The sequence below is a fragment of the Pan troglodytes genome, chromosome 1 (genome assembly GCF_028858775.2).
Source record: "Pan troglodytes isolate AG18354 chromosome 1, NHGRI_mPanTro3-v2.0_pri, whole genome shotgun sequence".
NCBI classification, from domain to species: domain Eukaryota; kingdom Metazoa; phylum Chordata; class Mammalia; order Primates; family Hominidae; genus Pan; species Pan troglodytes.
In genome coordinates this window covers 225,605,781-225,628,855 of record NC_072398.2, presented here as the reverse complement: position 1 = coordinate 225,628,855, position 23,075 = coordinate 225,605,781, and the positions used below count along the sequence as shown (strand labels likewise).

Here is a 23,075-nt window from a genome sequence, read left to right as displayed (position 1 = left end):
TTGGCTTAAGGGAATGTTGTGGCTGATTTGATCTTCTCTCCAAATCACTAAAATTCTTCTTCTCCGTTATCAGCAAGAAGGCTGTTTTGCTTTCTTATCATTCATGTGTTCACTGGAGCAGCACTTGTAATTTCCTTCGAAGGACTTTTCCTTTGCATTCACAACTTGGCTAACTGTTTGGCACAGGAGGCCTAGCTTTCAGCCTATCTCAGCTTTCAACATGCCTTCCTAAGTTTAATCATGTCTAACTTTTGGCTTTTTTTTTTTTTTTTTTGAGAGTCTCGCTCTGTCGCCCAGGTTGGAGTGCAGTGGCACGATCTTGACTCACTGCAATCTCCACCTCTGGGTTCAAGAGGTTCTTCTGCCTCATCCTCTGAGTAGCTGAGACTACAGGCGTATGTCAACACACCTGGCTAGTTTTTTGTATTTTTAGTAGAGATGGGTCACTATGTTGGCCAGGCTGGTCTCGAACTCCTGGCCTCAAGTGATCCAACCGCCTCAGCCTCCCAAAGTGCTGGAATTATAGGCATGAGCCACCGTGCCTGGCCTCCGGCTTTTGGCTTAAAGTGAGAGATGTGTGACTCTCTCCTTCACTGGAACACTAGAGGTAGGGTATTAATTGGTCTAATTTCAAAATTGTTGTGTCTCAGGGAATGAGGGAGCTCACGAAAAGGGAGAGAGATGGGGAAACAGCCGGTCAGTGGGGCAGTCAGAACACATACAACATTTATCAATTTCATTTGCTGTCTTACATGGACGTGGTTCATGATGTCTCAAAACAATTACATTAGTAACACCAAAAATTACTGGTCATAGATCACCATAACAAAAATGATAACGAAAAAGTTTGAAATATTGCAAGAATTACCAAAATATGATATAGACACACTACATGAGCACAGGCTGGCCGAAAAATGGTGCCAATAGACTTGCTCAATGCAGGGTTGCCACAAACTTTTTTTTTTTTTGAGATGGAGTCTCGCTCCGTTGCCCAGGCTAGAGTGTACTGGCGTGATCCCAGCTTACTGCAACCTCTGCCTCCCAGGTTCAAGTGATTCTCCTGCCTCAGCTTCCCATGTAGCTGTGACTGCAGGCACATGCCACCACGCCCAGCTAATTTTTTATAGTTTTAGAAGAGATGGGGTTTCGCCATGTTGGCCAGGCTGGTCTCGAACTCCTGACCTCAGGTGATCCGCCTGCCTTGGCCTCCCAAAGTGCTGAGATTACAGGCCTGAGCCACCACGCCTGCCCCAAACTTTCAATTTGTAAAGAAGGCAGGACCTGGCTGGGAGCAGTGGCTCACGCCTATAATCCCAGCACTTTGAGAGGCCGAGGTGGGTGGATCACCTGAGGCCAGGAGTTTGAGACCAGCCTGACCAACATGGTGAAACCCCGTCTCTACTAAAAATACAAAAATTAGCTGGGCACAGTGGCAGGCGCCTGTAATCCCAGCCCTTCAGGAGGCTGAGGCAGGAGAATCGCTTGAATCCAGGAGGGAGAGGTTGCAGTGAGCCAAGATCGTGCCATTGCACTCCAGCCTGGGCAACAAAAGCGAAACTCCATCTTAAAAAAAAAAAAAAAAAAATGCAGGACCTGCACAGTGCAATGAAAGGAAGTCTGTCTGTGCCTAGGTCAAAACTGATCAAACTGAAGACCTTCCATATGTGCAGTTATAGAAATTATTCCTGTATAACTCTGTTTAAATAAGTATCTCTTTCACCTCCCACCTCTGCCTTTTAGAGAATTAAATATCCATGGCAAATGCATTGGGCTTGTTTCTACTTGAGGCACTTACTCTGGGCAAGTTTCCTGGAATTCTGCCAATTTCTGCAAGGGAAGGTGGCAGCAAGTGCGATGAAGTCACCTGAGGACAGAGGCCTGGTCCCCATGCTGGCAGCTGCGCCCACGTCTCTCAGCCCAAACAGAGGCAGGAGGGAGGTGGCCAAATGGCCCTGGGAGCTCCAGTTAGGGAGTCACTAAGACTAAGAGCCCTGCCCAACCAGGCACTGGTTAAAGCCCTCCCACAGGCCCATGGGGACTGAAGGCATGTCCCTCAGTGGGCAGACCAGCAGGCCCTAAGTACTTCCAGAGTATGGGGCCAGTGGGTCAGTACGGCCACCCTGAGTCTCACTCTCCAAATGTCAAGGAGGATGCCCTGAACACACAGGCGTGGGGCCTGTAGGGAGAAGCTGAGCTCCACAGCGCGGGGGCCAAGGACTCTGCCTTGCCCAACATCCTGGCGATCAAGCACCACAACCTGCCACGCACCACCTGCAGGCCACATGGTGGATGAGGGGCAGGTGGAAATGGCCAAGGAGGTGAGGTCTGCACTCTACTGGGGTCCCTGCCCCACCTGCCACACACCCCTAGGTCACTGCGCCTGGAGGGCCTCAGTGTCTTCACCTGTAAATGGAGGGTAAACTGCCAAGCTGAGAGTTCTCCGTGGCCGGGACACCCTACACTATTCCACAGACTCCCCGTCTAACCTAGGACAAACCCCGGCATCAGTGAGCCCCTAGGTCTTGGCCAGTTGAAGGGAACAACCACGTCAAGAGTCAGAGGAGAAAAACCAAGTTTGGCATCTGCTGAAAACGATGGCTTCCCTTGTTCATCCTGATCAGTTACATGGCTGAAGTTCCCACTTTATTGATTTAAAGATTTGAGCTCTGAGAAAGACACTGTTAAGATAATGGAGACAGACCAGGCACGGTGGCTCACACCTGTAATCCCAGCACTTTGGGAGGCCAAGGCGGGCGGATCACAAGATCAGGAGATAGAGACCATCCTGGCTAACACTGTGAAGCCCCGTCTCTACTAAAAATACAAAAAATTAGCCAGGCGTGGTGGCTAGCGCCTGTAGTCCCAGCTACTCCGGAGGCTGAGGCAGGAGAATGGCGGGAACCCAGGAGGCGGAGCTTGCAGTAAGCCAAGATCGCACCACTGCACTCCAGCCTGGGCAACAGAGCGAGACTCCTCTCAAAAAAAAAAAAAAAAAAGATAATGGAGACAAGCCACAGACTGAGGAAAATGTTTACAAAACATATATCCGATAAACAACTTGTATCTAAAATATACAAATAAATCTTAAAACTCAACAATAAGAGGCCAGGCGCGGTGACTCATGCCTATAATCCCAGCACTTTGGGAGGTAGACGCGGGCGGATCACTTGAGGCCAGGAGTTCGAGACCAGTCTGGCCAACGTAGAGAAACCCCAAAAATTAGCTGGGTGTGGTGGCACATGCCTGCAATCCCTGCTTGGAGATTAATTCCAGCCCTTTGGGAGGCTAAGCCAGAAGGATTGCTTGAACCCAGGAGTTCAAGATCAGCTTGGGCAACATAGGGAGACCCTGTCTCTACAAAAAAACTTTTTAGGCCGGGCGCAGTGGCTCACGCCTGTAATCCCAGCACTTTGGGAGGCCAAGGCGGGTGGATCACGAGGTCAGGAGATCAAGACCATCCTGGTTAACACGGTGAAACCCCGTCTCTACTAAAAATACAAAACAAATTAGCTGGGCGTGGTGGCGGGCGCCTGTAGTCCCAGCTACTCGGGAGGCCGAGATAGAAGAATGGCATGAACCCGGGAGGTGGAGCTTGCAGTGAGCCGAGATTGTGCCACTGCACTCCAGCATGGGCAACAGAGCGAGACTCCACCTCAAAAAAAAAGAAATTTTTTTTTTAAATTAGCCAGGTGCTGGGCGCAGTGGCTCACGCCTGTAATCCCAGCATTTTGGGAGGCCAAGGCAGGCGGATCACTTGAGGTCAAGAGTTCGAGACCAGCCTGGCCAACATGGTGAAACCCTGTCTCTATTAAAAGTACAAAAATTAGCCAGGCGTGGTGGCAGGCGCCTTTAATCCCAGGTACTCAGGAGGCTGAGGCAGGAGAATCACTTGAACCTGGGAGTCAGGAGGTTGCAGTGAGCTGAGATGGCGCCAGTGCACTCCAGCCTGAGGAAAGACAGCAAGAAACTTGGTCTAAAAAAAAAACAAAAACAAACCAACAAAAAAATTAGCCAGGCACAGTAGGGTGCACCTGTAGTCATGGCTACTTGGGAGGCTGAGGTAGGAAGATCACCTGAGCCCAGGAGGTTGAAGCTACAGTGAGCCGTGATTGTACCACCGCTTTCCAGCCTCGGTGACAGAGCAAGACTCTTTAAAAATAAGGTGGGAAGGGCCAGGCGCGGTGGCTCATGCATGTAATCCCAGCACTTTGGGAGGCTGAGGGGGGGTGGATCACGAGGTCAGGAGATCGAGACCAGCCTAGCCAACATGGCGAAACCCCATCTCTACAAAAAATACAAAAATTAGCAGGGCGTGGTGCCATGTGCCTATAATCCCAGCTACTTGGGAGGCTGAGGCAGGAGAATAGCTTGAACCTGGGAGGTGGAGGTTGCAGTGAACCGAGATGGCACTATTGCACTCCAGCCTGGGCAACAAGAGCAAAACTCCATCCCAAAAAAAAAAAAAAAAATTAGCTGGGCGTGGTGGTGGGCACCTGTAGTCCCAGCTACTCGGGAGGCTGAGGCAGGAGAATGGCGTGAACCTGGGAGGCAGAGCAAACATGGCGACAGAGTGAGACTCTGTCTAAAAAATAAAAAATAAAAATAAATAATAATAATAATAAGGTGGGAGGGTGGCGGCAGAGGGCCAAAGACCCGAACAGATGCCTGATATAAGAGGATATACAGACAGCAAATACGCACATGAAAAGATGCTCAACACCTTATGTCATTTGGAAACTGCAAATTAAAACAACACTGAGACACCACTACATACCTGTCAGAATGGCCTAAACCCAAAGTACTGACAACATCAAATGCTGGTGAGGATGTGGAGCACAGGAGCCCTCATTCACTGCTGGTGAGAATGCAAAATGGCACAGCCACTTTGGAAGACAGTTTGGCAGTTTTCTACAAAGCTAAATGTACTCTTCAATTAAATCAATCCTATATTCCATTAAAGACATTTAAAAAATACATGTAAAGGCCAAGTGTGGTAGCTCACGCTTATAATCCTAGCACTTTGGGAGGCTGAGGCGGGAAGATCACTTGAGCCCAAGAGTTCGAGACCAGCCTGGACAACATAGCAAGACTCCATCTCTATTTAAATAATAAAAAAATACATTATGTAAAAACTTAGTAGATACATGGAAGCAATTAAATGCAAAATCAAGTAAAAATTCAAGCTGGATATGAGTGAATTAAGAATCTTACTAGAATCTTCATAGGTGTCAGATAACATGGGTCAATTCACCACTTCTAAGAGCCTGGCTTTTATAAGGTACAAGACAAGGTGAGATTTGCCTGTCATTAAAGGAACACAGAGTATCAATCATGCAGGATGTAGTTTCCTGAGACACCAAAGAGTAGTATCAAAAGCAATTCCATTGTAAAAGCTGAGTTCTAAATACAAGCGACACCTGAGTGAACACAGCAACAAAACAGCAAAGAAACACACAAACATCAAAGTTTGGCACTTACTGTAAACAATGGCCAGGCGCGGTGGCTCACGCCTGTAATCCCAGCACTTTGGTAAGCCTAGGCGGACGGATCACAAGGTCAGGAGATCAAGACAATCCTGGCTAAAATGGTGAAACCCCGTCTCTACTAAAAATACAAAAAATTAGCCAGGTGTGGTGGCGGGCACCTGTAGTCCCAGCTACTCGGGAGGCTGAGGCAGGTGAATGGTGTGAACCTGGGAGGTGGAGCTTGCAGTGAGCCCAGATCGCACCACTGCACTCCAGCCTGGGCGACAGAGCAAGACTCGTCAAAACAAACAAACAAACAAACAACGGCATCAGTTACAAGGCCAAAGCATCCACTCGCTACAATGCCACCACTGTTCAAATTAATTCCACCAGAGCAGCCCTGGGTGCCCAAGATGTAGTGGCTCAAGGTAAGACTGGAACTGGTGGCCTGGAGATTGTCGGGAGGGGAGGGAGGGAGGGGCAGTGTCTATGATCAGCATGCCCTCTGCTGGTGGCCGGGTTGCTCCCCAACAGCGCCAGACTGGGGCAGATGGTCCAGTCCCCCAGTGATACATTTTACAGCAAAGCACACAGACCACGGGCCTTCCCAGGTCCCAGCCAACAAGTCCCATGGGGGCATGTACCGTTGGGCCTTCTCCCAGTCCCGGGCTCATGGGCACACAGCCAGCAAGAGGAACGCTCTGGCCCTCCTGAATCAGGGACTTGGTTTCCTTTACTCTCCCAAGGCTCAGAGAAGCTCCCAGCCTCACACAGCTCAGCTGCCAGCCCCTGACCTGCCATAGCTGAACCTCCAGCCCTGAGGCCAAAGGATTCAAGGCAGGGCACAGAGACATCTGAGCTGTCTGGCATGGCCCTAGTAAGGTCTCCTGTGGGGACCTACCCCCAGGGAGGCCCAGACAGCGAGAGCCTATCATGTGCCATGGGACAGGCTAAAGCCACAGAAGAACATTTAGGGGGAGGAGGAGGGAAGGAGGACAGAAAGGCTGGCGAGGGCAGGGGCTGGTGTTCAGCAAGGGGAGGGGAAACAGATGTGGACAGGTGCACGGCGTGGCCTGCCCCTGAGAAGTAATGTCCCTAGAGTCCTAGTTTTATTATTGCTCAAGGACTTTTTTTTTTTCTTTGAGACGGAGTCTTGCTCTGTTGGCCAGGCTGGAGTGCAGTGGCGCAATCTCGGCTCACTGCAAGCTCCACCTCCCGGGTTCACACCATTCTCCTGCCTCAGCCTCCCAAGTAGCTGGGACTACAGGCGCCCGCCATCACGCCTGGCTAATATTTTGTATTTTTAGTAGAGAGGGGTTTCACCGTGTTAGCCAGGATGGTCCCGATCTCCTGACTTCATGATCCGCCCACCTCGGTCTCCCAAAGAGCTGGGATTACAGGCGTGAGCCACTGCGCTCAGCCTGCTCAAGGGCTTTCTGTTTCTGTCCTCCAGGTCAGAGATATATGACCCTCAGGTATAAGAGTTCAAAGAAAGGATGCAGCGGCTGTCTTTGGCCTCCACTTGCCAGCTGTGACCACAAGCAAGTAGCTCCACCTCTAATGCCTGCTCCCCAGCCTATAAAGAGGTGTGTCCACATGTGCAAATGGAGCTGGACCCCTACCGCACATCACACATAACAATTAACTCAAGATAGGTCAAACACCTAAATGGTAAGAGCTAAAGCTATGTAACTTTTTTTTTTTTTTGAGACAGGGTCTCACTGTGTCGCCCAGGCCCCAGTGCAGTGCTATGGTCTCTAACTCACTTCACTGCAGCCTTGACTTCCCAGGCTCAAGCAATCCTCTCACCTCAGCCTCCCAAGTAGCTGGTACTACAGGCATGCACCACCACACCTGGCTAACTTTTTTAATTTGTAGAGATGGGGTCTTCCTATGTTGCTCAGGCTGGTCTTGAACTCCTGAGCTCAAGCAGTCTTCCCACTTCGACCTCCCAAAGTGCTGGGATTACAGATGTGAGCCACAGCATCTATCCTATAAAACTCTTTAAAGAAAATAGGCCAGGTGTGGTGGCCTATAATCCCAGCAATTTGAGAGACTGAGGTGGGCATATCACTTGAGGTCAGGAGTTCAAGACCAGCCTGGCCAACGTGTTGAAACTCTGTCTCTGCTGGAAAAAAAAATACAAAAATTAGCCAGGTGTGGTGGTGCACACCTGTAGTCCTAGCTCCTTGGGAAGTTGAGGCAGGGGAATCACTTGAACCCAGGAGGCGGAGGTTGCAGTGAACTGAGATCATGCCACTGCACTCTAGCCTGGGCATCACAGCAAAGAAAAAGTAAAAAGACAACCCAGTGAGTGGAAAAAAATATTTGCAAATCACATCAGAAATAGCCAAACAATCATGAAAAAGAACAAAGCTGGAAGATTCACACTTTCTGATTTCAAAACTTACCACAAAGCTACAATAATCAAAACAGTATGGCATTAGCATAAAGACAGATATAAGAATCAATAGAACAGAGAGCCCAGAAATAAACTCAAATGATATATATGGTCAAATGATCTATATGACAAGGGTATAAACACCTTTTGGCCGGGTGTGGTGGCTCGCCCCTGTAATCCCAGCATGTTGGGAGGCCGAGGTGGGAGGATCACGAGGTCAGGAGTTCAAGACCAGCCTGACCGACATGGTGAAACCCCCCGTCTCTACTAAAAATACAAAAATTAGCCAGGCATGGTGGCATGTGCCTGTAATCCCAGCTACTCAGGAGGCTGAGGCTTGAACCCAGGAGGCGAAGGTTGCAATGAGCTGAGATCACGCCACTGCACTCCAGCCTGGGCAACAGAGCAAGACCGTCTCAAAAAAAAAAAAAAAACAAGAAGACGACCTTTCAATGGGGAAAGACAATCTTTTCAACAAATGGTGCTAAGGAACTGGATATTTACACACAAAAGAATGAGTTGCACCTTTACCTAATAGCATATACAAAAAAAAAAAAAAAAAAAAAACTCAAAATGGATCATAAGCCGAAAAGTAAAACCTAAAACTATAAAACTCTTAGAAGAAAACATAAGGCTAAAGCTTTACAACATTGGATTTGGTGATGATTTCTTGGCTATGACATCAAAGGCACAAGGAACAAAAGAAAACAGACAAATTGTATGTCATAAGAACTTTAAAATGTGTGCATCAACAGACAATATCAATAGAGTATAAACACATCCCACAGAACGGGAGAAATTATTTGCAAATCATATATCTGATAAGGGATTAATGTCCAGAATATATAGAGAACTCCTAAAACGCAACAATAAAAAAACCAACCATACACATTGCATTCATGTATCAAAATACCACACTATACCCACAAATATGTACAATTATTATGTGTCAAAAACAATAAAAGCAAAAATGGACACGGACTTTCTCAAACACCAAAAGCTATAGTCTTCAGTTTCAGAATACTCATGAAAATTTGAAAAATATATACATGGATACTTATATAGATACACAAGGATATGTATATAACATGCACATAATATATACACCTATACAGGTCTATGTTCAAGTATATGAATAAATATACAAACAGTTTAGCAATATATTTAATTTTCAGTTTTAAAAAAAACCTGATTCAAAAATGAGCAAACAACTTGAGTAGACATTTCTACAAAGAAAAAATACAGTTGACAAATAAACACATGAAAAGACATTCAACATCACTAAACATTAGGGAAATGCAAAGCAAAACCACAATGAAACACCACTTCACACCCATTAGGATGGCAACTATCAAAAAAAAACAGAAAATAACAAGTATTGACAAGGACGCCCAGAAACCAGAACCCATGTACACTGTCGGTGGAAATGTAAAATGGCATAGCCGCTGTGGAAAACAGTATGGTCGTTTCTTTAAAGATTTAAAATAGAATTGCCACATGATCCAGCAATTCCACTTCTGGGAATATATCCTAAAGAACTAAAAACGGGGTCTCTGCTGTGTTCCTAGCAGCATTATTCACAAGCTAAAATGTGGGATTAACCCAAGTGTCCATCCACAGATGATGGGATAAGCAAAATGTGGTCCATCCATGAAATGGAACATGATTCAGCCTTTAAAAGGAAGGGAATGAGCCGGGCGCGGTGGCTCACGCCTGTAATCCCAGCACTTTGGAAGGCCGAGGCGGGTGGATCACGAGGTCAGGAGATCGAGACCATCCTGGCTAACACGGTGAAACCCCATCTCTACTAAAAATACAAAAAAAAAATTAGCTGGGCGTGATGGTGGGCGCCTGTAGTCCCAGCTACTCAGGAGGCTGAGGCAGGAGAATGGCATGAACCCGGGAGGCGGAGCTTGCAGTGAGCCGAGATTGCGCCACTGCACTCCAGCCTGGGCGAAAGTGCAAGACTTGGCCGGGCGCGGTGGCTCACGCGTGTAATCCCAACACTTTGGGAGGCCGAGGCAGGCGGATCACGAGGTCAAGACCATTCTAGCCAACATGGGGAAACCCCGTCTCTACTAAAAATACAAAAATTAGCTGGGCGTGGTGGCGGGCACCTGTAGTCCCAGCTACGCGGGGGGCTGAGGCAGAAGAATCGCTTGAATCCGGGAGGCGGAGCTTGCAGTGAGCCGAGATTGTGCCACCGCACTCCAGCCTGGGCGACAGAGCGAGACTCTGTCTCAAAAACAAAAAACAAAACAAAAAAACTGAGCTGGACATTTAAAAATGATTAAAATGAGCCTGGGAAACATAATGAGACGTAGTGGGTGACAGAGCAAGAAAATATGGCTACAAATACGTATATGGTAGCCAGGCGCTGTGACTCACACCTGTAATCCCAGCACTTTAGGAGACAGACGGAGATGGGCAGATCCCTTGAGCTCAGGAGTTTGGGACCAGCCCGGCCAACATGGCGAAATCCTGTCTCTACAAAAACTACAAAAATTACCCAGGTATGGTAACACATGCCTGTAGTCCCAGCTACTCGGGTGGCTGAGGCAGGAGGATCACTTGAGGTAGAGGCTCAGTGACCGAGACTGCACCACCACATGCGCCCCAGAAGACAGAGTAACACCCTGTCTCAATTTAAAAAACAAAACAAAAACTGCTATCTTAACCATATACATATACACATATCATTAAGATGGCAGTTTTTTTTGTTTTTTTTGTTTTTGGACAGAGTTTCGCTCTTGTCACCCAGGTTGGAGTGCAATGTCACGATCTTGGATCACTGCAACCTCCGCCTCCCAGGTTCAAGTGATTCTCCTGCCTCAGTTTCCCAAGTAGCTGGGACTACAGGCGTGGGCTACCACGCCCAGCTATTTTTCGTATTTGTAGTAGAGACGGGGTTTCACCATGTTGGCCAGGCTGGTCTCCAACTCCTGACCTCAGGTGATCCACCCAGCTTGGCCTCCCAAAGTGGTGGGAATACAGGTGTGAGCCACCATGCCCGGCTAAGATGGCAGATTTTTTTTTTTTTTTTTTTGAGACGGAGTCTTGCTCTGTTGCCCAGGCTGGAGTGTAGTGGCGCAATCTCGGCTCACTGCAAGCTCCGCCTCCCGGGTTCATGCCATTCTCCTGCCCCAGCCTCCCAAGTAGCTGAGACTACAGGCGCCCGCCACGACGCCTGGCTAATTTTTTGTATTTTTAGTAGAGACGGGGTTTCACCTTGTTAGCCAGGATGGTCTCGATCTCCTGACCTCGTGATCCATCCGCCTCAGCCTCCCAAAGTTCTGGGATTACAGGCGTGAGTCACCGCGCCTGGCCTGATGGCAGATTTTTTTAACGGTAAATTATATATTATGTGTATTTTAACACAGGTTTTTTTTTTTTTTTTTTTGAGAGACAGAGTCTTGATCTGTTGTCCAGGCTGGATTGCAGTGGTGCAATAAGCTCACTACAGCCTCAACTTCCTGGGTTCAAGCAATCTTCCTGCCTCAATCTCCTGAGTGGCTGAGACTACAGGCACACCCCACCTACCCTGCATCTGGCTAATTTTTTTTTCTTTTGAGATGGAGTCTTGCTCCGTGGCCCAGGCTGGAGTGCAGTGGCGTGATCTTGGCTCACTGTAAGCTCCGCCTCCCGGGTTCAAGCCATTCTCCTGCCTCAGCATCCCAAGTAGCTGGGACTACAGGTGCCCGCCACCGCACTCGGCTAATTTTTTGTATTTTTAGTAAAGATGGGGTTTCCCTGTGTTAACTAGGATGGTCTCGATCCCCTGACCTCGTGATCCGCCCGCCTCAGCCTCCCAAAGTGCTGGGATTACAGGTGTGAGCCACCACGCCCAGCCAACATCTGGCTAATTTTTTAATCTTTAATAGAGATCAGATCTTGCTATGTTGCCCAGGCTGACAACTTTTTTGAATTGGAAAATTTTCTTCATTAAAAAATTTTATCTGAGAAGGGACTTGCATCTAGAATATATAAAGAGCTCTCATCACTCAACAACAAAAAGACAATTACACCAATTGGAAAATACAGGAAAGACCTGACTAGACAGCTCTCTAAAAATACACAGTGGTCAATAAGCACATGAGAAGATGCTCAGTATCATCTTCTCTCATTAGGGAAATGTACATCAAAGCCACAGTGAGATACCACTGCACATCTACTAGCATGGCTAGAATTCAAAAGATGGATAATAACAAGTGCTGACAAGGATATGGGGAAATTGAATCCTTTTTACACTGCTGGTGGGAATGTGAAATGGTGCAGCCACTTTGGAAACAGTCTGGTAATTCCTCAAGAGAATAACCACAAAATTACCATATGACCCAAAAATTATATTCCTAGGCGAGCTGTTTTTACTCATGCTTTTAATAACAAACATGGGTGTCTCTTTCAACCCCACTTCTCCAACTCTCTGACACTAGGTGGGTGTCCTACAATTCAAGTAAAGTCTGGCACTACCTTCTGCAGTATAGGAAGGTAAGGTTGAAAGCGCTAACCCGCTAATCCTCCCTTGGTCTTTCTGGAGACCAGCTCCCATCCTGAAGCTATATCTAGGGCCCCCAGCCACCAGTTCTCTCATTAGCATACTAGACACTCTTAGGACTACAAAGGTCCCAAGGGCTTGGGGAGCTCCATGTCAGGAGAACAAAAAATCCTCCTACCACCCCTTTCAAAATTGATGGAGGTCATGATCCCACAGCTCTGTGAACATAAAACTGAAATCTACTAGCTTGTACACGTTAGTGAATGAATTGTATGGCATGCGAACTATAACCCAATAAAGCTGGCACAAAGGGGGAGGTATGTATGCCCACTCAACAGAGTTTCTGTAAAGTTTAGGAGAAATAAAGTATGCAAAAGCCATCTGTAAGCAGCTCAACACTGCACTGTTAGGATCAGCCAATCGTGCAGGAACAGCTCCCTCTGGCCCCGCACCAACCTTCTGGTCTAAAATCACAGCTCAACATCCAGCCTAGGGACAAAGCAGGGCACGGATGCCAGCTGCCAGCTGTGAGCCAGCACAGCTGCTGGCTCGCAGGAGCCTTGATCTGCAGAGGCCCAGATTCCCACAGCCCAGAGTTGCCAGGTCACCTCCTCCAACAAAGCCCGGGTGTTCCGCTGGTCCCTAGGGGAAGAACATGCCAGGTCTCCACTGAGGGTGGCCACTTAAGTGGGCACTTCCAATCCAGCAAAACACACAGCTCATCCAACACCCGGCCCTACTACCCTCCCCAAAACTCCTCCAAGTTATGCGGCCCAAGGCCCTGGCTGCCCAGTCGGCGTCGCAAGTGAGACACCATGGGCACAAAATATTCCCAGTCATCCTACCTTCCAGTAATGCAGGCTCCACAGGGTGGGAGATCAGCCCTGGGTCCAACCACCTGGACGGGAGCCCAGCACCCTCGCCGGGGCCCCACACATCCCTGGCCAGCCACCAGCCTCCTGGAAGATGCCTGCCTCCCAAACTCACAGAGCCGGAGAGCCCTGGCAAGCAGCTTCATCCTGCGGTAAGTGGGCAAACTGTTTACCCAGTGACAAGTATGATGCCCAGCAGAGCCCAAGCCTGTGTCTGCCTGGCCGGCCCAGCAGTGAGCAGGTGTGATCCCTCCCTGATAGAAAGCACCAGGCTCCTGCTCCTCCTAGGACTGCCCCTCCCCCACCAGCCCCCGGCAAGCCGCCTCCTCGGCTTCCGGAACTGGATCACAGGATGTTCTCTACAAAAGACCAGTGATGCAAGGAATCCATGACTCGGCCTGAACTCACAGACAGGGAAACAGGACAGGGCCACCACCCCTCTGCGGGAGAGGATGAACTGGGTGGGGCCACAAGCAACACTCATAAGAGTTCCCACCTCCAGGACCTTAAACCTCGCACCACTCAGGCTGGCCCTCAGGCAAGTAGAAGAAAGTTCCACCTGGGCGGAGTTCCACCTGGGCAGAGAGGTCTTGGCTCACAGGCACCGGGAGAGCTGGAAGGCTGCGGGGAAGCCGAGGAAGGCCAACACACCGCACAACACGGCAGGTGCCTGGCCCTCCTCTGACAGTGGCCCTCAAGCTCCAGGAGGGCCGAGGAAAATGCAGATTCCTGGGCCTACCCCTCCCTGACCTTCCCCGCCCCTGGAGTTAGAGGCAGTAGCTCTGGGGTGGAGGCTCAGGAGCCTGGTTTTCTTTTTATTCTTCATTGTGGTAAACATCAAATGCTTATAAGAGTAGAGGGAGGAAGGAGCGAACCCCTATGTCCCCATCAAGGAGCCCCAAAACAGTCAGCTCAGGGCACCTCTGGTCTCTGCTCCCACCTGCTCCCCATGCCAGGTTATTCTGCAGCAAATCCCGGACTTCCCAGTACGACATCGTAAATATGTCTGCATTTCCTCTCAAAGATAAAAGCTCCTTGTGAAAAACCTAAAGGAGGGGTATGGTGACTCATGCCCACAATTCCAGCACTTTGGGAGGCCGAGGTGGGAAGATCACTTGAGCCCAGGAGTTCAAGACCCACCTGGGCAACAAAGTGAGATCATGTCTCTACAAAAAATCTTTTTAACATTAGCCAGGCACAGAGGCGTGCACTCGTAGTCCCAGCTACTCGAGAGGCTGAGGTGGGAGAATCCCTTGAGCCCAGAAGGTCGGGGCTGCAGAGAACCATGATTGCACCACTGCACCACTTAGTTGCCTGGCCAACTAAGCGAGACCCTGTCTCAAATAAAAATAAAAACCACAAAACAAAGATCTCATCTAAAATATCATCCAAATTCCTAATATCATTAAATAGCAAGTGACTTTACGTTTCTGTCCTAAATGAATTGAAATCTGCATTTGTGAACTTCATTCACAAGATCCCAAGTCTTTGTGGCCTGGTGAAGAGAAACTGCAGTGTGCAGGGAACAGGGTAATACAGGGCTACGGGGACACAGGAGCGAGGCCCAGCACTGAGCTCGATCCGGTTCCATCGACACGAAATTCTAGAAGAGGCACAGCGAGTGAGTGAAAGCAGATCTTTTTGCCAGGGGCCAACAGTAGGGGAATTTTGGGAGTTTGGAAATATTCGACATCACAACTGGGCCCGCCACTACTCAGTGTGCACACTCATCAAAACTCAGCAAACTGTACGTTTCAAATATTCTTGTGTATGCATTCTAAATCTATCTCAATAAAGCTGGTTTAAAAAAGCAAACTACAAAACAATTATCCTACCTTAAAAAAAAAGTAGTGATTCCTTAAAATCATTATCAAGGGATTATTCAAGTTTCCCCATTGTCTCCTCAATCTTCATCTTGTTGACTCTCTGCTGAAGTACTGTTCACATGCAGAAAACCCGTATTTGTAACAGACTTCCCCAGTTATTCCCACGCAGGGGTCCAAGGATGGGGAGGCACATCCTTGATCCCCCTCCCCAGGAGGGCTCTGAGAGTGAGAGGCCAAGGGGTGGGATGGCAAGACAGCCTATGGGGTCACCCCCTGGTGCAGGCTACACAGGCCAGGTGGGTCACACAGGAGAAAGCCACTTCTAGTCTGACCAGAACTGGGGAGCCAGCTAGCTGCAGGTGCCAATTCCAGGGCAATGCCAGGCTAAGTGGCCCACTTACAGCGTGAGGTTGGACAGTGGGTAGACAAAGGCCTCCCCACGCACAGGCTCTCTGGGTTACAAAGACTGCATCTTCACCCAGGGTCCACACATCCCAGCAGCAAGAGAGCCAGCACTGTAAATCATTTTGCGGAATGCTCAAGAATACAAGCTCTGAGTGTGGCTTCTGTAAATCAGGTTCTTTGTTTTTTTTTCTTTTTTTCTTTTTTTTGAGACGGAGTTTTGCTCTTGTTGCTCAGGCTGGAGTGCAAATGGCGCAATCTCGGCTCACTGCAACCTCCGCCTCCCAGGTTCAAGTGATTCTCCTGCCTCAGCTTCCCAAGTAACTGGGATTACAGGCACCCGCCACTACGCCCAGCTAACTTTTTTTTCTTTTTTTTTTGAGACCAAGTCTCGCTCTGTCGCCCAGGCTGGAGTGCAGTGGCGGGATCTCAGCTCACTGCAAGCTCCGCCTCCCGGGTTCATGCCACTCTCCTGCCTGCAGCCTCCCCAGCAGCTGGGACTACAGGCGCACACCGCCACGCCCGCCTAATTTTTTGTATTTTTAGTAGAGATGGGGTTTCACTGTGTTAGCCAGAATGGTCTCCATCTCCTGACCTCGTGATCCGCCCACCTGGGCCTCCCAAAGTGCTGGGATTACAGGCGTGAGCCACAGCGCCTGGCCAGGTTCTTTCTTTTCATTAATTCCATTATAAAACCAAAGACAGAGCCCGGCCTGATGCAGTGGCTCACACCTGTAATTCCAGCACTTTGGGAGGCCGAGGCGGGCAGATCACTTAAGGTCAGGAGTTCGAGACCAGCCTGGCCAACACAGTGAAACCCCGTCTCTACTAAAAATACAAAAATTAGCCGAGTGTGGTGGTGGGTGCCTGTAGTCCCAGCTACTCGGGAAGCTGAGGAGAGGAGAATTGCTTGAACTGGGGAGGCAGAGGCTGCAGTGAGCCAAGATCCTGTCACTGCACTCCAGCCTGGGTGACAGAGTGAGACTCTCTTAAAAAAAAAAAAAAAAAAAAAGACCGGGTACGGTGGCTCACGCCTGTAATCACAGCACTTTGGGAGGCCAAGGTGGGAGGACCACAAGGTCAGGAGATCGAGACCATCCTGGCTAACATAGTGAAACCCCATCTCTAATAAAAATACAAAAAAAAGTTAGCCGGGTGTGGTGGCAGATGCCTGTAGTCCCAGCTACTCAGGAGGCTGAGGCAGGAGAATGGCGTGAACCCGGGAGGCGGAGCTTGCAGTGAGCCGAGATCGCGCCACTGCACTCCAGCCTGGGCAACAGAGTGAGACTCCATCTCAAGAAAAAAAAAAAAAAAAAGACAAAGGTAGAGCCCCTCTTTGTCTTTTCCCTTGGGGGAAATAATTCTAACCCCATAACATACTGAAACTCATAGCCACTCAGCTGCTGTTTATTGACCTGTCAACTAGACCTCAGACACTATTCTAGGCATTCATGGTACCACATGGTACAACACAATTCCTGATCTCAGGAAACTTCCTGGTAGATCTGCATCTAAGAGCATGGCAAGCAAAGAAAACACAAAAAAACCTTGTAGATTTCACACATCTACCTATAAATAAAGCATGCCAAGTTATCTGCCTGCTGGGTGGTGTCCATGCCAAGGTCCCCCTCCATCAGCATGGTTATTCCAGAGCTGGCTACAGTCCCCAGAAAGCCTTGGAGCTTCCTTTAGGAACACCCTGCCCCCCACAGACCTACTAGTAAATTGATGTTTAAATTTCTCTACATATTGCACTCCCCAAAAGATAGCCACCAGCCACAGGTGGCTACCCACCTGAATTTAAATTGATGCAATTAAAAATTCTGTTCCCTTCGTGACCAGCCTGACCAACATGGTGAAACTCCATCTCTACTAAAAAAATACAAAAAAATTAGCTGGGCGTGGTGGCGGGCGTGTGTAATCCCAACTACTCAGGAGGCTGAGGCAGGAGAATCACTAGAACCTCGAAGGCAGAGGTTGCAGTGAGCCGAGATGGCATCTAGCCTGGGGGACAGGGCAAGACTCCATCTCAAAAAAAAAAAAAAAAAAGAAAAAAAAGCCCCTATCCCTTCAACAATGTCTGAACTGAGAACATGTGACCATTGTGTCTAAGATGGTGGGAATTTGGACGTTCTCACCCCTGCTAGACTGTGACCCCTTAAGGCAGGGGCCACATTTTCCACACGTTTCCCTCCTGGTGCTATGCTTCTTGGCAGTGTCCAGTAAAGCATTGTTAAATTCATGGGCTTGGCTGTGCTAGGCCAGGAGGCTCCTCTTTCAACTTGGGGTGTCAGCTCAGATGTCCTTAAAGGGCTCCCCATCCTAGTACAGTCACTCTCCAGTGTCCTGCGGTTTCTCTGAGTCAAGCCGATGGGACCACAGGCCTACTACCTTCTCTTCACAGGCCTACCCCTACCACCACTCCCGCCTACTCCTTTGGCAGTCACACTCTGCACCTGAGGCTCACCTGCTCACTCATGAGCAGGGGCAGCCAAGCATCCTCCTCACCAGTCGTCTGGCCAAGGCAGCCACTTAGAAACAATATGCAATTGGCCAGGCACGGTGGCTCATGCCTGTAATTCTCAGCACTTTGGGAGGCCGAGGCGGGCAGATCATCTAAGGTCAGGAGTTCGAGACTAGCCTGGCCAACATGGTGAAACCCCATCTCTACTAAAAATACAAAAATTAGCTGGGCACGGTGGTGCACGCCTGTAGTCCCAGCTACTCGGGAGGCTGAGGCAGGAGAATCACTTGAACTAAGGAGGCAGAGGTTGCAGTTAGCCGAGAGTGTGTCACTGCACTCCAGCCTGGGTGACAGAGTGAGACTCCATCTCCAAAAAAAAAAGAAACAATATGCAATTGTGAAGCTGAGATAGCCGACTTGGTTTACAGTGGGTAAGAAAAAGCACACACACGGGCCAGGCGCAGTGGCTCACGCCTGTAATCCCAGCACTCTGGGAGGCCGAGGCGGGCAGATCACCTGAGGTCAGGAGTTCAAGACCAGCCTGGCCAACATGGTGAAACCCCGTCTCTACTAAAAATACAAAAATTAGCCAGACATGATGGCGGGTACCTATAATCCCAGCAACTCAGGAGGCTGAGGTGGAAGAATCGCTTGAACCCAGGAGGCAGAGGTTGCAGTGAGCTGAGATTGTGCCATTGCATTCCAGTCTGGGTGACAGAGCGAGACTGTCTCAAAAACAAACAAACAAAAAAGCACACACTTACTGTATGGAAGTGTCTAAAGCTATACAAAAATCTAGTAACTAGGCTAGGAGCAGTGGCTCACGCCTGTAATCCCAGCACTTTGAGAGGCTGAGGCGGGAGGATCACCTGAGGTCAGGAGTTCAAGACCAGCCTGGCCAACATCATGAAACCCCATCTCTACTAAAAATACAAAAATTAGCTGGGCGTGGTGGCGCATGCCTGTAGTCCCAGCTACTCAGGAGGCTGAGGCACAAGAACTTTTTCCAGCTGGGTGCGGTGGTTCACGCCTGTAATCCCAGCACTTTGGGAGGCCGAGGCGGGCAGATCACAGATCACCTGAGGTCAGGAGTTCGAGACCAGCCTGGCCAACATGGAGAAACCCCATCTCTACTAAAAACACAAAAATTAGCCAGGCGTGGTGGTGCACTCTTGTAGTCCCAGCTACTCAGGAGGCTGAGGCCCAAGAATCACTTGAGCCCAGGAGGCAGGGGTTGCAGTGAGCTGAGATCGGGCCACTGCACTCCAGCCCGGGTGACAGAGTGAGACTCTGTCTCAAAAAACAAAAAATCTAGTAACTGTTAGAAGCTGGGTGAAAAAAGACAACATGTATAAATTGGCTATTCACCACCCTGAAGAAGTAAATAAAAGGCCAGCCTTCCACGGGAAGATTTAAATGAAGGTTTCCTTTATTCAGGAGAGGGGTGGGAAGAATACTGGATCTGGAGTCAGAAGACTTGGGCAGGGGCTGTCCCTGGATCTCCTGGAGCAGGATGACCTTACACAGTTACTCAACTCCCAAAACTGCCATTTCCTTCTCCACACAGGTAAGGGTGGCACTACCGACGATCAACCTCCCAGGGAAGTTGGGCAAACCAAGTGGGATGAGACAGGTATAAGCTCTTTGCAAACCATGGAGCCCAAGTTTCCCAGCCAATACTCAGCAGAGCTGATTCAGGAACCTGATGCAGGCTGTCTGTCTCCAGTTATTTCCATTTTTTTTTTTTTGCCCCCCTTTCCCCACCTCCAGAGTCGATGGGACCAGAACAGCCACAGAGCCAAAGTCAAAGGGGCAGGGCTCCCCCAAAGACGTTCCTCCTCTGGAAAAGTCAAAACCGACCTTGAGGTAAGGAGAGGCCCTCGACCAGGCCAGAAGATGAGACTGAGAGTCAAGAATCGCCATAGACCCAGGACTTGCTATATGCCCAGCCTTCCTGGAGATGTCAACATCTACAGGAAAGTAACTTGCTTCTATTGGACTTGGCTTGAGCCCAAGGTCAGTCTGTGATGCCCAACCCCCAAATGTGAGGAACCCACTACCAAAACAGAAAGCAGCTCTCACTCCTGGTAGTTCATCAAGCAGGATAGGACCGGTCGCAGGCCACAGAGCCTGTGTGCAGTGGCTGAAAACCTAGACTCCTTGTCCTCACTTAGCTCATGCACAAATGCCAGCCTGCTGCTTCCGATTCTGCCGAAGAGAACTGCAGAGTAACCTTCAGGCTGCCCTCCCCACCTCCTATGGGAAATGAGCTTGTTCATGATCTCCAGCCTCCAGCTTCCTCTGGGGGCCTGCATCTATCTACTCAGTACCTGGTGGAAGAAGAGGGGGTGCTCTAGAAGGACAACCCTTTGCCTCTATTGTGTAAGATGCTTTCAGGCCCAACAGACCACTGATTCCCTTTTCTTGATAGTAAACTGTTAGAAGTAGACAGTATTATCTGTTTTTCCTTTCAACACCTGCCCTCCCCCAAACCGAAGCAGTGCACTGAAGACGGTAGCTCTGCAACCTCCTCCCACAGGGGCACCCACCGAGGGGCTCGCGAGGCTCTGGGCACCTCCCCTCCACCTCTGGGGGCTTTGGTTAGCGCAGCACAACCGCCGAGGTAATGATCCCGAATCCTCGAGGAGGCTAAGCAGGACCACGGGGCTGAGGCTCCGGGATGCTCGGGCGAGGCCCGAGGCGGGGCGGCCCACGGGCGCCGGGCGCCGGGCTCTGGAGCTGTGCATTGACCTCCGCCCGCCCCGTCCCTGCCTGGCTTTCTCGCCCAAACGGCCCGTGGCGCGGCCGCCGCCCTGGAGATGCGGCCAGGAGGAGCCGGCGGGAGGCGGGCGGGGCCGCCCGGCTTGTGCGGCATCGCGAGTCGCATCCCGGCCGCAGGCGGGCGGGCGTCCGGGGCGGCGGCGCGGAAGGCCGTGCGGGGAATCGGCGGGCGGGGGCGGCCTCGGCGGGTGGGGACCACAGAGCCAAGCGGGGCAGGCCGGGGGCGGTGACCGGCGCGCCTGGCCGCTGCAGGCTGCGCGCGGGCCCTCTCTTACCGGCAGATCTGGATAGCGGACGGCGTCTCGACGTCTGGGCCCGACATGCTGGGGGCTGCGGCGGCGGATGCGGCGGGCGGCTGCAGAAGGGCGCAGGTGTCTGGCAGGCCCGGCGCTGAATGAATGAGCCCGGGCCGCGCCATAAAGGGGGAGGGCAGAGGTGGAGCGATGGGGCTGGTGAGGCGGGGCCTGTGCGCCGGGGGCGAATCGAACGCGGCCTCCCCGCGCCGACCCCGCCCCCGCGCCGGCCCCACCCCAAGCCCCGCCTCCCAGGCCGCCAAGGCTGCAGAGAGCTCGCGCGGGCGTACGATTCTGGCGGCGTGAGGGCCCAGGCAGCCGCCGCTTCCAGAAGGTTCGGTGGTGGTTGGGCCGCGCCGGTGCGGGGAGGGCCCGCGAGCCGCGGCAGCCGCGCCCGACCCGGTGGCAGCCCCGAGGGAAGCGTCTGGGGCGGCCTAAGTGGCGGAGCAGGGCGGACTTGGGCCCTCACTCTCCGCGTGGCGGTAAATATTTGTGCTGGGCGTTCCCGGCCGCCCGCGCCGCCGATTCGCTGCCGCGCCCAGTGCCTGGGCGGCCGGATGAGGTCAGAGCGGAAGGCGCGGCCCGGGCGCCTGGCAGTGGGGCCTGATTCCCACCCCCGCCCCCAACCCACCCCGGCACCAGTCGCCCGCATCGCGGCTCTGGCTAAGATCGGCCCTAAGAGAGAATGGAAGGCTGTTTCCTAGAAAGGAGCATTGGTGGCGGCTGCTGGGAAGACACGGGGAATGGAACGGGCCTTTGCTTCCGCAGCACAAAGCGTCACGAGGTGGGGAGGAGGAAAGGCCCGCGACTATCTACACCGCCGGCTGCAGCTTTTACTGGGAGCGCTGAGCGCCAGCCTGGAGGTGCACGTGTTGTAGTGAGGAGCCCTGAAACATGCGTGTTTTACTGCACAAGATGTGCCCTTGAATGGAGTCCAGGCCAGTCGGGGTCACCAAAAAAAATCCACCAAAAAACACCCAAGAAGGGAGAAGCGGTCACCCCCCACGTGCTGGAATGACAGCTTTTTACTTGCTAGGCAATTGGACCTTTTCCGAATTTTCTACAATGCACATAGATTTGTACTTACATCTTTAAATTAAAACCCACGCAACTCCGGCTCCCTAGTGCAATTTGAACAACCCATTTACACTCAGCTAGGTAGCTCTGAAGGAACTGTGCCTCACCCCGGTCACCCTTGAGTTACCAGACCGTGGAGGCAGCCCACAGCATGATCTGTAGCTCCCAGAAGCAGGGGCAGTCCAAGTCAGAACTCTGTGATTTCAAGACTTTTATACTAAGAATTTTGTTTTTCTGTTTTCTTTTTTTTTTTTTTTTTTTGAGACGGAGTCTCGCTCTGTTGCCCAGGCTGGAGTGCAGTGGTGCAATCTCAGCTCACTGCAAGCTCCGCCTCCCAGGTTCACGCCATTCTCCTGCCTCAGCCTCCCAAGTAGCTGGGACTACAGGCGCCTGCCACCACGCCCGGCTAATTTTTTGTATTTTTAGTAGAGACGGGGTTTCACTGTGTTAGCCAGGATGGTCTTGATCTCCTGACCTCGTGATCTGCCCGCCTCTGCCTCCCAAAGTGCTGGGATTACAGGCGTGAGCCACCACGCCCGGCCTTCTGTTTTCTTTTTTTGATATAGAGTCTCAGTCTGTCGCCCAGGCTGGAATGCAGTGGTGTGATAGCTCACTGTAACCTCTGCCATCCAGTTTCAAACGATTCTCCTGCCTCAACCACACTGAGTAGCTGGGACCATAGGCATGCACCACCAAGTTTGGCTTATTTTTGTATTTTTAGTACAGATGTGTCCAGAATTGGTGGGTTCTTGGTCTCACTGACTTCAAGAATGAAGCCGCGGACCCTCGTGGTGAGTGTTACAGCTCTTAAGGTGGCGCATCTGGAGTTTCTTCCTTCTGGTGGGTTCGTGGTCTCACTGGCTCAGGAGTGAAGCTGCAGACCTTCACGGTGAATGTTAACAGCTCATAAAGGCAGTGTGGACCCAAAGAGTGAAAGAACAACACTCCTACAGTGTGGAAGGGGACCAGAGTGGGTTGCCACTGCTGGCTCGGGCAGCC

The 23,075-nt window shown here is 50.7% G+C and overlaps 1 protein-coding gene across 2 annotated transcripts in view; it reads right to left on the bottom strand.

The window, feature by feature from the left end:
- The window catches only part of ACOT7 (acyl-CoA thioesterase 7), a 134,259-nt gene extending 112,148 nt beyond the window's left edge, over positions 1-22,111 (bottom strand). The window contains exon 1 of one of the 2 annotated variants that reach the window (XM_016953100.3): positions 20,982-22,111. In XM_016953100.3, coding sequence (XP_016808589.1) covers positions 20,982-21,124 — 143 coding nt within the window. In that variant the 5' untranslated portion in view covers positions 21,125-22,111. Of the gene's footprint in view, positions 1-13,206; positions 13,483-20,981 lie in introns of those variants that run through there. The other variant, XM_001156114.4, reaches the window with a different exon arrangement.
- Positions 22,112-23,075: the final 964 nt, after the last annotated feature.